General features: G+C 46.7%; 1 protein-coding gene across 2 annotated transcripts in view; it reads right to left on the bottom strand.

Annotated features, from left to right (window-relative positions):
- Nucleotides 1-14,929, bottom strand: part of SFMBT2 (Scm like with four mbt domains 2) — a 222,691-nt gene that overhangs the window by 45,756 nt on the left and 162,006 nt on the right. For both annotated transcript variants that reach the window (XM_032349795.1, XM_032349796.1), the window contains exon 11: nucleotides 11,740-11,866. In XM_032349795.1, coding sequence (XP_032205686.1) covers nucleotides 11,740-11,866 — 127 coding nt within the window. The remainder of the gene's footprint in view (nucleotides 1-11,739; nucleotides 11,867-14,929) is intronic.

The following is a 14,929-nucleotide window of genomic DNA, read 5'->3' as shown; positions in this document are numbered from 1 at the left end:
TTGACCCTGAGTAAGTCTAACTCCAGCGGCGTTTCAGATGACCTCCTTCCTTCCTCTCGTTCTCGCTTCGGCTTGCGGTTTGGATTGGCTGGGTCTGTTTGGCATCGTCCCATTCCTGCCGGAGCCTCACATCCCTCCTGCGGAGTTCCCCAGATAAGGCGATCACCACGGCCTCCCACAGAAGGGGAAGAAGCCAGACCTGCCCTCAGTGCGGGCAGACGACAACAAGAAGGCGGTCGGTCAGGTGTCACAACTATCCCAAGGGCAAATTCTGCGGGTTCCTGCAGCAAAGCCTTTGGAGAGGTGCTCCCCCAGACCCCCATCAAAAGCCTTCCCCCGGGGCGCCTGGGTGGCTCAGTGGTTTAAGCCTCTGCCTTGAGCTCAGGTCATGATCTCAGGGTCCTGGGATCGAGCCCCGCATCGGGCTCTCTGTTGAGCGGGGAGCCTGCTTCCCCCTCTCTCTCTGCCTGCCTCTCTACCTACTTGTGATCTCTCTCTGTCTATCAAATGAATGGATAAAAATCTTTAAAAAAAAAAAAAAAAGCCTTCCCCCTCAATTCGCATCTTGCCTAGAAGAGCCGGCCCATTTCTGCTGCTAGTCACCAAGAACCCGTCTAAATCGAGCCTCAGCTTTGGGAACAAAACAGATTTGGGAGGATTAAAACTCTGTGCCCACAGACAGCTCCCACTCTCCAACGGCCCTCTTTAACGTGCTCTCAGCCCGATCTGCTGAGGCAGCTTCTCCCAAAATTGTCTCATGCAGGCCATACCTCCTTTTAAAGATTTTAAAACCACCCACACTGGCTTGAAATATAATTACTTTCGCATTTGCATTTTCCCTTGATTTTTGCAATCTCTGCGAAATGCTTATTAACCACCTGACTTTTCCACAAAGTACAGAAAGGCTTAAGGGGCAGTTTTCCACACCTGGTCTCCTACCCAAAAGGGGTCACGTCAACACGAGTCCCTTTAAGCCATGCCACACCTCACCCATTAGATCTCAAGAGTCCTTTATGAACCCCAGCGCACACGGAAGTACCATCTGCAGAGGGTGACACCCAAATGCAGACTCCGGTCCCTGCCTGGGACCCCGAGGCACCAGGTCTGAGGAAGGTGCAATTTCACGGGATTCCCGTCGATTTACTGGAACTGACCCAAGCATAGGAAAAAGCTGGCCAGAGAGGTTCTGAATGTTAACTTACATATGTAAAATATCTCACTGGCTCAAAATTCAGTTGGCAAGAGAGCAGATCTTTTTCTTTGTTTTAGATTTAATTAGCCAACATATCATTATTGGTTTCAGAGGTTCATTCCGTTGTAATGCCCGGCGCTCACCACACCACGTGCCCTCAATGCCCATCCCCCAGCTACCCCATCCCCTACCCATCTTCCCTCCAGCAACCTCAGTTTGTTCCCTAGAGTTAAGAGTCTCTCACGGTTTGTCTCCCTCTCTGATTTCCTCCTGTTCAGTTTTCTCTCCCATCCTCTTCTGTAATGTTTCTTATGTTCCACGTAGGACTGAAACCATATGATAACTGTCTTTCTCTGACTGGCTTATTTCACTTAGCATAATCCTCTCCAGTTCCATCTACATCGCTGTAAATGGTAAGTGTAGATCCTTTCTGATGGCTGAGTAATATTCCATAGTGTATACGGACCACATCTGCTTTAGCCATTCATCTGCGGAAGGGCATCGTAGTTCTTTCCTCAATTTGGCTACTGATGCTATGAACTTTGGGATGTAGGTGCCCCTTTGGATCTCTACATCTGTATCTGGGGGCTACTGCTGGGTCATAGGGTAACTCTATTTTTAACTTCTTGAAGAACCTCCATGCTGTTTTCCAGAGTGGCTGCACCAGCTTGCATTCCCACCAAGAGTGTCGGAGGGCTCCCCTTTCTCTGCATCCTCACCAACATTTGTTGTTTCCTGCCTTGTTAATTTTTGCTGTTGACTGGTGTGAGAACGTATCTCACTATGGTTTGGATTTGTATTTCCCTGATGCCGAGTTGACCATTTTTTCATGTGTCTGTTGGCCATTTGTACATACTCTTTGGAGAAGTGTCTGTTCATATCTTCTCCCCTTTTTTTCACTGGATGTTTTTTGTTCATTGGGTGTTGAGTTTGATAAGTTCTTTATAGATTTTGGATACTAGCCCTTTATCTGATTAGACATTTGCAAATATCTTCTCCCATTCTGTAGGCTGTCTTCTAGTTTTGTCGACTATTTCCTTTGCTGTGCAGAAACTGTTTATCTTGATGAAGTCCCAATAGTTATTTTTGCCTTTGTTTCCCTTGCCTTTGGAGATGTGTCTAGCAAGAAGTTGCTGCACCCAAGGTTGAAGAGGTTGCTGCCTGTGTTCTCCTCTAGGATTTTTATGGATTCCTGTCTCACATTTGGGTCTTTCATCTATTTTGAGTTTATCTTTGTGTATGGTATAAGAAAATGGTCCAGTTTTATTCTGCATGTGGCTTTCCAATTTTCCAACACCATTTGCTGAAGAGACCATCCTTTTTCCATTGGACATTCCTTTCTGCTTTGTGGAAGATCAGCTGACCACAGAGCTGAGGGTCCATTTCTGGGCTCTCTATTCTGTTCCATTGATCTACGTGTCTGTTTTTGTGTCAGTACCATACTGTCTTGATGATGACAGCTTTGTAACAGAGCTTGAAGTCCAGCATTGTGATGTCCCCAGCTTCGGTTTTCTTTTTCAACATTCCTCTGGCAATTTCGGGTCTTTTCTGGTTCCATACTGATTTGGGGATTATTTCTTCCAGCTCTGTGAAAAATGTCGATGGTACTTTTTTTTTTTAAGTTTTTATTTATTTATTTGACAGACAAAGATCACAAGTAAGCAGAGAGGGAGAAAGAGAGAGATGGGGAGGCAGGCTTCCCACCGAGCAGAGAACCCAAAGCGGGGCTCAATCCCAGGACCCTGGGATCGTGACCTGATCCAAAGGCAGAGGCTTTAACCCACTGAGCCACCCAGGCACCCCAATGCCAATGGTATTTTGATAGGGTTGCACTGAGTATGTAGATTACTCTGGGCAGAATAGAAATTTTGACAGTATTTGTTCTTCCAATCCATAAGCATTGAATGTTTTTCCACTTCTTTGTGCCTTTCTCAATTTCTTTCATGAGTACTTTATAGTTTTCTGAGTACAGATCCTTTACCTCTTTGGTTAGGTTTATTCCTCGGTATCTTATGGTTTTTGGTGCTATTATAAATGGGAATGATTTCTTAATTTCCCTTTCTTCAGTCACTTCATTAGTATATAGAAATGCAATTCATTTCTATGCACTGATTTTTTTATCCTGTCACATTGCTGAATTTTGCTCTCAAAGTTCCAGCCATTTTGGGGTAGAGTCTTTGGGTTTTCCACATAAAGTATCAGGTCACCTGCAAAGACTCAGAGTTAGACTTCTTTTTGCTTTTCAGGTGCCTTTTATTTCTTTTTTTTGTCTGATTGCTGGGGCTAGGACTTCCAGTACTAGGCTGAGCAACAGTGGTGAGAATGGGCATCCGTCGTACTGCACACCTTAGGGGTAAAGCTCAGTTTTTCCCCCACGAGAATGCTATTTGCTGTAAGCTTTCCATATACAGCTTTTATGATCTTGTGGTGTGTTTCCTCTATCCCCACACTGTGAAGAGTCTTAAGAAAGGATGTTGTATTTGTCAAATGCTTTTTCTGCATCAGTTGAGAGGACCACATGGTTCTTGTCCTTTGTCTTATTAATGACGTATCATGTTGATAGATTTGCGAATGTTGAACCACCCCTGAAGTCCAGGAATAAATCCCACTTGGTCGTGGTGAATGATCTTTTTAATGTACCGTTGGATCCTATTGGCCAGTATCTTGATGAGAATTTTTGCATCCTTGTTTGTCAGGGGTATTGGTCTGTAATTCTCCTTTTTGGTGGCATCTTTGTCTGGTTTTAGAATCAATGTAATGCTGGCCTCATAGAACAAGTTTGAAGTTTTCCTTCCATTTCTATTTTTTGAAACCGTTTCAGAACAATAGGTACTAATTTTTCTTTAAATATTTGGCAGAATTCCTCTGGAAAGCCATCTAGCCCTGGACTCTGTTTTGTTGGGAGATTTTTGATTACTGCTTCACTTGGTTTGAAGCTGGTTATGGGTCTGTTGGTTAAGGGTCTATTGGCTTGGGTCTGTTCAGGTTTTCTATTTCTTCCTCCTTCAGTTTTGGTAGTTTCTATGTGTCCAGGAATGCATCCATTTCTTCCAGATTGCTTAATTTATTGGCATATGGTTGTTCATAATATGTTCTTAAAATTTTATCTCCTTGGTGTTGGTCATGATCTCTCCTCTTTCATTCAAGATTTTATTAATCTGGGTCCTTTCTTATTCCTTTTTTATTAAGTCTGGCTAGGGGTTCATCGATCTTATTAATTATTTCAAAGAACCTGCTAGCAGTTCTTAAGGGACTGCTGTCTCTTAAATCACTTTCTTGTTCGGAAACACAGATTTTATTTATGCCTCTTATCTAGTCAGCAACTAGTCAGCTATTTAGCGAGCAAAATGCACACGAACTCTCGTCCAAACACTGTGCTGCGTGATAGACAAAGACAGGAGCACAGTCCCGCACAGCGGCCCCCAGCGCCAGTGACAGGGCCAGGATGTCTGCAGACGTCGTAAGCTCTCCGTTCTGATGGCACGCAGGGAGGTAACACTGATGGGAGAGGGGGCTGCCGAATCCGCGCTGGAGCAGGAGACCTGACTCCAGGAGACAGACAGACGGACTGAGAAGGAGGAGGAAGCCATGGCTGCTGTATTACAACATGAACCCCTAGGGCCCCGTGAGGGTGGCAGGGCAGCAGCCGGGGAACAACTGCGGGGGCGGGGGATGAAGACCTGGGCCAGAGGGCGGCCGGGGGACATGAAGACAGAGTCAGGCAGGGGCACTGGTTGCCGAGGGGATGCCCTGGTCACAGTGGCGGGCCATGGGCAGCCATGCGCTGGCTTGGATGGTCTCTGAGCTTCTCACGTGGGTCTGAGGGGAAACTCAAGCAGAGCAAATGTCGGGGTAACAACTGACATCTGGCTGGGGGACACTGTGCCGGCAACTAAAACTAGGACTGGTGGGGGGGTCTGCCATGAGTGCTGGAGTTGTCAGCACAGAACGGCTCCCAAAGCCACAGAGAGACAAGATTACACAGGCACTGGGGAAGAAAAGCACTTCAGAGAGCTCTGACCTTTACGTGAGGGAAGCTGAAAAAGTAAAGCCAGGAATGCTCATCGAAGAAAGAGTCTGTGCCTGGCACAGTATTCTGGAAGAGAGATGGAGGGGAGGCTTGGAAGGAGGGGTCAGTATGGCTTGAATGCTGCAAAGAGAAGAAGGGAAGGGGCCAACCTACAGACGGAGAATCATCAGCGACGGTGGGAAAACTCGCGGAGAAAAAGCATCATAAGGAAAAAACCAGAAACAACCAACCAAAGCCAGAGATGGAGAATATGTTCAAACTCCTTAGCAAGAGAAACAGAAGACAGGGCTGTGAGGAGGGCCGGAGGCAGGAAAGTAATCACTAGACATCGGTCCTGGGGGGCGCCAGTCATCCACGCAAATGCACGGTCTCCCCGCTGATGCGCGGACACTCAGATGCTCACGCGGATACTCAGATGCTCGTGCGGACACTCGGATGCTGGCCCAAATGGCAGCGGAGTTAACAAGGCGCGCCTGGCATCGTTACTTTGTTTCAAGGTGATAACCAGTTCAGCAGCCGCCTCCATGAAAGGGATACACCTCCATCAGGCCAGCAGGTGATCCAAGACCTTGTATGTTCTATTTGCCGCAGAACCAGGTCTTCTCTCTTGACCAGGCAGGCAAAGGGAAAAGCTGGTTATGGCCAAGAGCGGATGGAGATCTGAGACACGGAGCTCCCAGCGTCTCCTGCGCGCTAGATCCCAGGGACAAAGGCAGCTCCCCTGGCGGTTTTCTACCTGTGGGAGGTGAGAGGACAGCACGAGGCAGGGTGATCTTCCCGTGGTTCTCACCGCCAGCAAGCGAGGCCGTGAAGTCTGGAACAGTCAGACTCGATACTCCCATTTCTGTTCTTAAGAAGCTTTAGGGGTGGCTAGAGCTGCGGCCGCGGTGCCACTGTACCCTCGACACGCTTCGTGGCTGAAGCCCACAGCAGACCAGCAACTAAAGCTTCCTGCCCTTGGGGGATGCCACCATGTGCTTGAGAAGAAGAGCTTGCTCAGTGGTAACAGAGGGACCTTGCTTCCCGGCACAATCCTGTCCTGCTCGAAACACGTGCTTCTTGGCTGACCCCGGAGCAGAGAGACTCTCCATCTTGTTTCTAAGTTCTCGGAGTCCTAAAACCTCACTCCCCTGGATGATAAATGAAATGTACAGCCTGGCACCGAGCTACTGATCAGAGGACACTGCGTGTTACTGCTCCCACACCCCAAGAAAATCTGAGTTCTGAGCCTCGACAGGCCTAAGGGGCTCACTTCTTCCTCAAGCGGAGCATCTGGAACTAGTGCTGCCCAAAAGAACCTTCTGGAAGGAGGCGGACGTCCAGGAGCTGCCCCAAACAGCAGCCTCCTGCCTCACGTGACAGTGCATGACCATAGACAGCCCAATGCAAGAACCGAAATTATGATTCCATTTAACTTAAAACAAAGGAGCCACCCGTGGCTAGAAGCCACACAGTGGATGACACAAAACTAGTATCTACTGATATATCCTGAGAATGTCTCCTACAGGGGTTCCGATCTGGGGTGCATGAATTTCAAGGAGGCCCGTCCAAGAATGGTTTTGAGAGGCTCTGTGGATGGTCTGAAGTTGCACCCAAAACTGCATACATGTGCAAATGCCTTTTCCTGAGTGTCAGTCACCCACACCGGATTCTCAAATGGGCCCGTCTCATCACAAATGTAAACAGCCATTGTGGAACTGTGACCATTCTAGGAATTTCTGCACATTCTCAGTTCTAGTACAATCACTTGTCCAAAACAGACTGAATTTTCCAGGAATCTGCTACAGGAACGGCCTAAGCCCTCCGTTAAATATATCTTCATGGCCACCTGGCTTGGGCCCTCATCCCTATGCCTCATGGAATCAAGTTTGCCACCGAGGGGCTCGGGCAGGAAACCTCCTTAGCCCTACTTAGCACGTTACCTCGGGCACTTGATTTGCCCACACGCTCATTCACCCACTCTTCGGAGCTCTACAGAGCAAGAGGACAAGGAAGGCAAGAAGCAAGACGATCCAGCCTCGAGGCCCTAAGTGGGCGCGTGGCAGACAGACAGGGAGGCTTTGAGAGGCAATGGACGGCCGGTCTGGAACAGAGGAAAGGCAGCTGATCCCAAGTGTCCCCAAGAAGCAGTTAGATCACCCCTTCCCTCGCTGACTGTGCTGGTCCTCTGCATGTTTGTGTTTTAATAATAAACAGAACTGAAAGCAGTAGGTAAGAACACCTACAGGGCACCATTCCCTCCCCCCGGCAGGCAGCTTGCTGTTTACTCTCCAGAAAATACAAAGCAGAGTGACTGAGAGTCAGAAGCACCAGGACAGGGAAACCGCAAACGGGCTCGTGTGGAAAGTGAAGGGTTTGCACCTTCCCACTGACACTAACAACCCAGGTCCCTGGCTCTGGACGCCGGCCTAACCCTCAGAGCAAGTGGAGGATGGTAAAGCAGCAGAGGCAGGCTGACCTCGCACAGCCAAGGAGCCAAGAGAAAATCAGATAATTCCAAAATGCGTGCATTTCTCAGGAGGGGAGAAGGAGAACTCACATCTGTGTCCTGTGCTTAAATACCTCCGCTGAAATTCTACGTGAGGCTTCGACTCCAAGAGCCCACGGGCTGCTGCTGACAGCCCTCGGCCGCGGCAACCGGGGTGCACAGAGGCGCAGCCCAGCATGTCCTGTGCTTGTCGATGTGCGACGTGAAGCCAGCAGCTACAGCCTGGGATTCCGAACTCCAGAAAGCTACTGCCCGAGGCTATTCACCGCAGACTCACAGACTGACGCTGACACAGCAGGATTCTCCAGGACTGGGTGTGGAAAGGTTTTGTTCTCTCCAGATTTCAGACGGTAGCAAATAGTAAAGACCAAGAGATCTTGGTAGTAACCTAATTTGGATCTGACTAAAGCTCCCTGTTCTTAAGATTTCTTGGGGCACCAGGTGGTGCAGTCCATTAAGCAGAAGACTCTTGGGTTTCAGTTCAGGTCATGATCCCAGGGTCATGAGATCGAGCCCTGTGACGGGCTCCCCACCCAGTGGGATGTCTGCCTTAGATTCTCCCCCTGCCCCTCCTGCCCATTCCCATTCTCATTCTCTTTCTCAAAAAAAAAAAAAAAAAAAAAAAAAAAGTAAATAAATAAATCTTTTTAAAAAAAGATTTTGATACCTCTCCACAGACCTGCGGATTCTCAGTCATCTTCGTTTTTTTGGTCCTCTGCATGTTTGTGTTTTAATAATAAACAGAACCGAAAGCAGTGGGTAAGAACACCTACAGGGCATCATTCCCTCCTCACGTGCAAAGCACAAGAAGGCCTGCTGAGAGTCCCCTGCCCTCTTCACAAGTAAGAGCGCTTCCAATGGCAAACCAGGTTTTGGTGTCCCCTTCCAGAGCTCTCTTCAAAAATTTCTGTAGCGGCATCGCCTAAAAGAGTTAAATAATTCTGCAGAAATGAAGCCTGCTGGTCACCATCCCTTTTATGGCATAGGAGGAATTTCTGCCTCAGCCGGAAAAATAAAAGTAATATATCCAGGAAAGTGGAGCTTATCACATCTCTTCTAAAGAGGAGAAAACTGTTAATAATAATGCGGGTAACAGAAGCGAAGGAAAGCAAACATGTAAGCCCTCTTAGGAAGGGAGCGGGGAGTGGGGACGTCGTGAAGACGGGTAGAAGGGGGGGACCCTGAGGACAGGTGGAAGGGTGCAGGGGTGCATGAAGATGAGGGGAAGGGAGAGCGGGGTGCCCTGAGGATGGGTGGGGGGAGGGGGGACGCCCTGTGGATGGGTGGGGGGGAGGGGGGGCGGTGGAAGGGAATGGGGTGCATCCTCAGGATGGGTGGAAGGGAGCGGGGGTGCCCTGAGAACGGGTGGGAGACCCACATCCTATCCCCGGAGACAAAGCTCTGGAAGGCAATGAAGTGGCGTGGCCTGTGGGGATGTAGACGCAGGAGCACGGGATTGCAAGGCTGGGAGCAGCACCACCGAGAGCAACTCAGGCCACACGGCCAACGCTTATAAATACAGATCAAATCACCTGAAGCAGAGTATTAACACAGAAGAGAAAGCACTACAACGTCCTCTCGCAAACACAAAAACCCCATCACCATAAATTGCACTTGCCACCCATCAGTGGTGAGAGCTTGCAATTCTTTTAAAATATGCGTCTAAAATAGTACCACCTCCATCTCCTGTATTTCATTCATGGCCCGCTCCTCGACATCAGCTCTTTTATAGACACTTAAAGAACTGACTTCAAGAGAAGTCAACTAGATTAAAAATGATCATTTTAATTACCTAAAAGTGGTCAATTAGCCATGTGTTGAAACTACTTCAAATCAATTTAATGCATAAAAATAACTAATAAATTGTTACGAAGTACTTTCTACATTTACAGTGTCAAGTAAATAAATGGTCTATAATCAGAATCCCCATCATCATAAAAATAATTTAACAGCCACAAAGCTACCATGGTGAATCGCTAGCAATTATTCCCAGAACTGAAGACAGAAAATATTATATACATAAAACTGTGAAACAATGAGAAATAAGGGTCACCAAATCCACTGTGACTTTAAAAGTAATATTCAGGAAGGTCCTAAACAGAAAAAAACCCAAAACCCCCCAAATTCAAGCAAGAAAAATGGACAAAATGGCATTTTACTTTTTTGATCAAACACAATTCTGACCAAGGACTCCAGGAGGTAATATGCAACAAACTGTTTATTTAAAAAAGATTTTTTTTAGTGTGTCAGTCTGGAAAAAAAATGGACAATCTACTTTCTGATCTGCTTCCTAACGGTGATTTCACTGCTACAGGATAAGAAAGTGCTCTGAAGAATAAGCCGATGGGAGCTGCCTCACGTTTCTTTGCTATAAAAACAGAAATTTCTATCAAAAGAAAAACAGTAATAAGGAGAAAAGCCTGTCAAAAATGTTCAATATAGGCTAAATGTTGCTGCTTCTCATTCTTTTTAAGAACTGGAAAGCTGTGAGGTCTGATAAATTAACCAACAAAGATGTCGAGGACAAGGAAAACGACCCCAGGCATATCTTCACAGCTTAGCTAGTGTTGTTTCTCCATCTATAAAAATCAGGACTCTCTCACTGTTGCCTGTGTTAGGTAATTAACAGCTGTAAAGTACTCTGGAAGTAAAAACTGCTAAATAAATAATGACTGCCAAAGAACTTTAACAGTAATATGCTACATCATAACGTGAAACATGGGCTGTGAACTCTACCGTTTTTGTTTTCCAATTAATAATGCAAGCAAGACCCCAATCTCGCAACGTGGCTTAGCACAGTATTAGGCAAGCAAGCAGGTTTAATGTAGGGACTGGAAATCACAGGAGGAATCTTATTTTTCCTACAGCAGTTGACTCAACTTTACCTACTGTAGAGAAAATAAGGCTAATTTTTGGCTAATTCCACCTACAAGCCATTTTACTTGAAAATCCCACAAGCAATCAACTTTTGGAGAATTTCCTTTTATTGCACATTGATTTTGAAACCCTAAACCACAGTATGTTTTAAACTACTTTTCTAGGAATTAACGACACAGATAATGTTCACGTACAATCACTGCTCTCTACCTTCCTGCTCACTTGGACTACAGTATTTCTGAGATCGAGATCATCAGCCTCAGAATTCTGGTGCTTCTTAGACTTACTTACTAAAGAGACAAAACGACGAGATTAGTACCAGTTCTATGACCTTGCAAATTTTCATACCAGTGGTGGTAGGAGCATGGCATGATGGTTGAGATACGGGCCAAGAGAGCTAACTTTATTATTCATAACTAGTCTTGTTTTTTTCATATACATTTAAAATAACTTATGAATGCCAGGAAAATTAAAAAAAAAAACAAACAGCAAAAATTTAGAGCACAGAAAAATGGGCAAACCTTACAGATCAGACTTAATTCCTTCTCAGTTAAAATATAACCTATAAAAAAAACCACAGTGTTCTATCTCAATCTAAAATCTGATCATGGTTCCGCTTATAAAGCATAATGTTCTCTGAATTATCTGCAGTTATAAAAAAAAAGGAGCTATGAGAAACAGTTTAAACATCATTAAACAAACAAATCTTGTGTATTATTATATTTAGGGAGAAAGTCATCTCCAGTGACTATTTGAAGGTAAAATTAAACATCGGTGGAAGGAACCAAAGTAAAGGGTATTATTCATATGAAAATGCAAATATATAATTATATCCTCATAATAACCAAGACCTCAAATAGCAGTTTTAGTGACCCGTGTTAATTTAACTGTGACCCTGGCGTTTATGACCATAGAGGGAAAAGGGCCGCCGTGCTCCAGACACGAGGATCACAGCAGCATCCCACTTCAGGAAATCACTCGTTAAGATGCGCGCCTCCGAACAAGTTTATATTTGATTAAGATCCCTGACTGGTCTAGGATCTGCTCCAGCGCAAGGCAGGCAGCAGGGGTTCCTCCCGAGAAGCAGCGCGCGTACCTCGCGGCTTCCAGGCGGACCCCAGGCTCCCCGGGGCGGGGGCGCGGCCAGCGTACCTTCCAGGTGAAGCCACATCAGCCTCCCCTTCACGCTGACCACAGAGGCCACGCAGAGCTCTCCTGGGTTCCTGGGGTTGACGGCTTCGAGCTTCATGTTCTTCGTGAAACCCCGACTAAACGTGGTCTGAAAGAGAGAGAGACGGGACACTGAGCCAGGGCACAGCCAGCAGGGGCGGCAGCAGAGCGGCCCGCGGGCCAAGCAGGGATGCGCGCACAGAGGCACGCGCAGGCGCAATCAGACACGCGCGGACAAGCATGTGCAGGCGCTCACAGGCAGGCGCAGGCGCACCCAGGCACGCGCAGACAGGCACGCGCAGGCGCACACAGACCCACGCAGGTGCACAGGCTCGCGCAGGCGCACACAGGCACGCAGAGCTCATCCATCAGACAGGGTTGCCGCCGTTGGTCGGAGAAGAACCGTGACCTCATCTGCATCCCAGAGTGAGAGCTCTGCCGGCACGCCGCAGGTGCCTACCGATATCTGTTGAAGGAGACGATGGATCCGTTCCTGCCCAGCCCCGCATGCGCCCTTACTTCTACGCCATCCCCGAGGCGCACGGTTCTCCTCCTTCCCTGTAGGCCCTGCTCGCGGCAGGCCTGGGCACATTCGTGGGTGCAGGGAGGCGGCCTGCGTCTCCGTCTGGCATCCTGTCCTGTGGCCCGAAGAACATTCCTGGGCGCTGTTTTTAGTGGAGGTCAGCTGGTGGTGACATCCCACGGTTTTATCTGAAACCGTATTTATTTTAATTGGTGGCTTTGGCTTCCTTTTATTTATTTTCTTAATTCGCTTTTTAAAAAACTTACACCTAGGAACATTCACTCTCTTTGGTGCCCTGTTCCGTGAGAGTTCGGGCTGTTAAATAAACGCGTAGAGAGTCCCGCAGCGATAACCTCTATCAACAAGCACAGCAGTCCCTTCACCTCCAAAAGCCTTTGCACTGGCCCTTTGGTGATCAGTCCCTCCCTGGCTCCCCGTGTCAGGACCATGCGCCTGTGTCCTCTTCCGAGAGTGTTGCCTCTTCCGTGAGATCACTTTAAATGGATCCACACAGTGTAGCCTTGCTTCTTCCACTGAAGCAAAATGCATCTGGGACTCATCCATGCTACTCCACGAACGGGTAGTTCGTTCTGTTTTACTGCTGGGTAGTTTCTAGGGCCGTGCCACAGTCCATCCATTTGCCAGTTGAAGGACATTCGAGCAGTTTCCAATTTCTGGTGATTGTGAATAAAGCCGCCATAAACATTCAAGTGCAAGTTTCTGTGTGCACGGAGTTTATGAGTCTGCTTGGAAGACCATAACAAAATACCACACACTGGGTGGCTTTAACAATAACAATTTATCTCGCTGTTCCAAAGGCTGGAAGTCTGAGATCACGGTGTCATGGGGTTGGCTTCTTCTGAGGACACTCTCCTTGGCTTATAGACAGCCACCTTCTTGCTCTGTTGTCTCCATTCTCTCCTCCATGCATGTGGTCCGTGTCCTAATTACCACTTCTGATACGGACACGAGTCCTACTGGATTAAGGCTCCCCCTAATGCTTCATGTTACCTTAATTATCTCTTCGAAAACTCTAATTCCAAATACAGTCACACTGGAGGTACTACGGGTTAGGACTTCCACTGTATGTATTTGGGGGACTACAATGCAGCCCAGAGTGTAGCTTTTATTCTCTAGATAAGGAATTGCTGGACCATATGGTAAAACTATGTTAAACCTTCTAGGAAACCACCAAATTAGTTTCCATAGATCATACTGCATTCCTACCAGCAGTGTGGGGCATTCCAGTGGCTAAACATCCTCCCCAGCACTTGGTATTGGCAAGTTGTCCAATTTTAACCATTCTGACACATGTCCGGTGCTTGTTAATCATGACTTGAATTTGCATTAAAATTAAATGTGGAGCATTTTTTTCACACGTTTCTTTGTCATTTGTCTATCTTCCTCGGTGAAGAATCTGTTTCTCTCTTCATTCAGGAAGCATTAGCTGTGGTGGTTGATTTCTTTCAGTACTCTACAAACACTGGTTTACTGTCTTCTGCTGTCCCTTGTCCCTGATGTGAAGTTCACTGTCATGCAAACTGCTGTTCCTCTATTTGGGATCTACCATTTTTTCTCTGGGTGCTTTGAAGATTTTTCTCTTTATGTCTGGCTATCAGCAGTTTGACTATGCCAGGTGTCTTCCTATTTATGCTACTTGGGGCCCACAGAGATTACTGAACCTGTGCATTTAGTATTTTCAGATGCTCTGGTAACTTTTGGCCATTGTCTCTTCCTACATTTTCTCTTCCGTAGTCTCTGTGGCCATTTCTTCTAGGTCTCCAACTACATATGATATCGTCCCTCAGGTCCCTGAGATTCTGTTATCATTCCTCACACCCAATCTTCTTTCTCTCTCAGTTCTTCAGATAGGATCACTTCTATCCTCAAAGTCCTCAGCTCTCTCCCCTGTCTCCTCCAGTCTGTCAGGAAGCCTTCTGATGAATTTGCTCATGTTAGGTATTGTATGTTTCAGTCCTAGAATTTCTCTTTTTTATACTTTCTACTTCTCTTCTGGAACTTCCTACCTTCTTATTCACTTTTTTCTCAAATTTTAGGATACATCTGAATCACCCGAGGAACCTTTTAAAAACAGACTGCTGGGGGCCCCCTGCATGGCTCCATGGATTCAGTGTCAGCCTTCAGCTGAGGTCATGATCCCAGGGTCCTGAGACTGAGTCCTGCATCCTCCCTCTCCTGCTCTCCCTGCTTGTATGTGCGCTCTCTCTCTCTCTCTCTGTCAAATAAATAAACAAAATCTTAAACAATAACAACAACAACAAAAACAACACACAAAAAACCAGACTGCTGGGCCTTCCTCCAAAGTTTGTGATTCATTTTATTTGAGGTAAGGTCACAGAATCTGTATTTCCAAGTTCTCAGGTGATGCTGGAGCTGCTGGCCTAAAGACCACACTTTGGGAATCACTGCTTTACACCAAGCTTAGTCTTAATGGGAGCTTTAAAATAACATGTCTGCTAATTCTGACATCTGGGTCATGCTGGGTTTGGTTTCCATTGATTATCTTTTCTACTGAGAATTTTCCTATTTCTTCATATGCTGAGCAACTCTGAAGTCTGGATGTTTTAAATGTTATGTGGCAGAGACTCTGGATTGTGTTATATTCTTCCCAAAAGTGTTGTTTTTTCT

Source organism: Mustela erminea, chromosome 6, assembly GCF_009829155.1.
Source record: "Mustela erminea isolate mMusErm1 chromosome 6, mMusErm1.Pri, whole genome shotgun sequence".
Classification (NCBI taxonomy): Eukaryota; Metazoa; Chordata; class Mammalia; order Carnivora; family Mustelidae; genus Mustela; species Mustela erminea.
The sequence above is the reverse complement of the archived record's forward strand: the minus strand, read 5'-3'. Positions and strand labels throughout refer to the sequence as shown.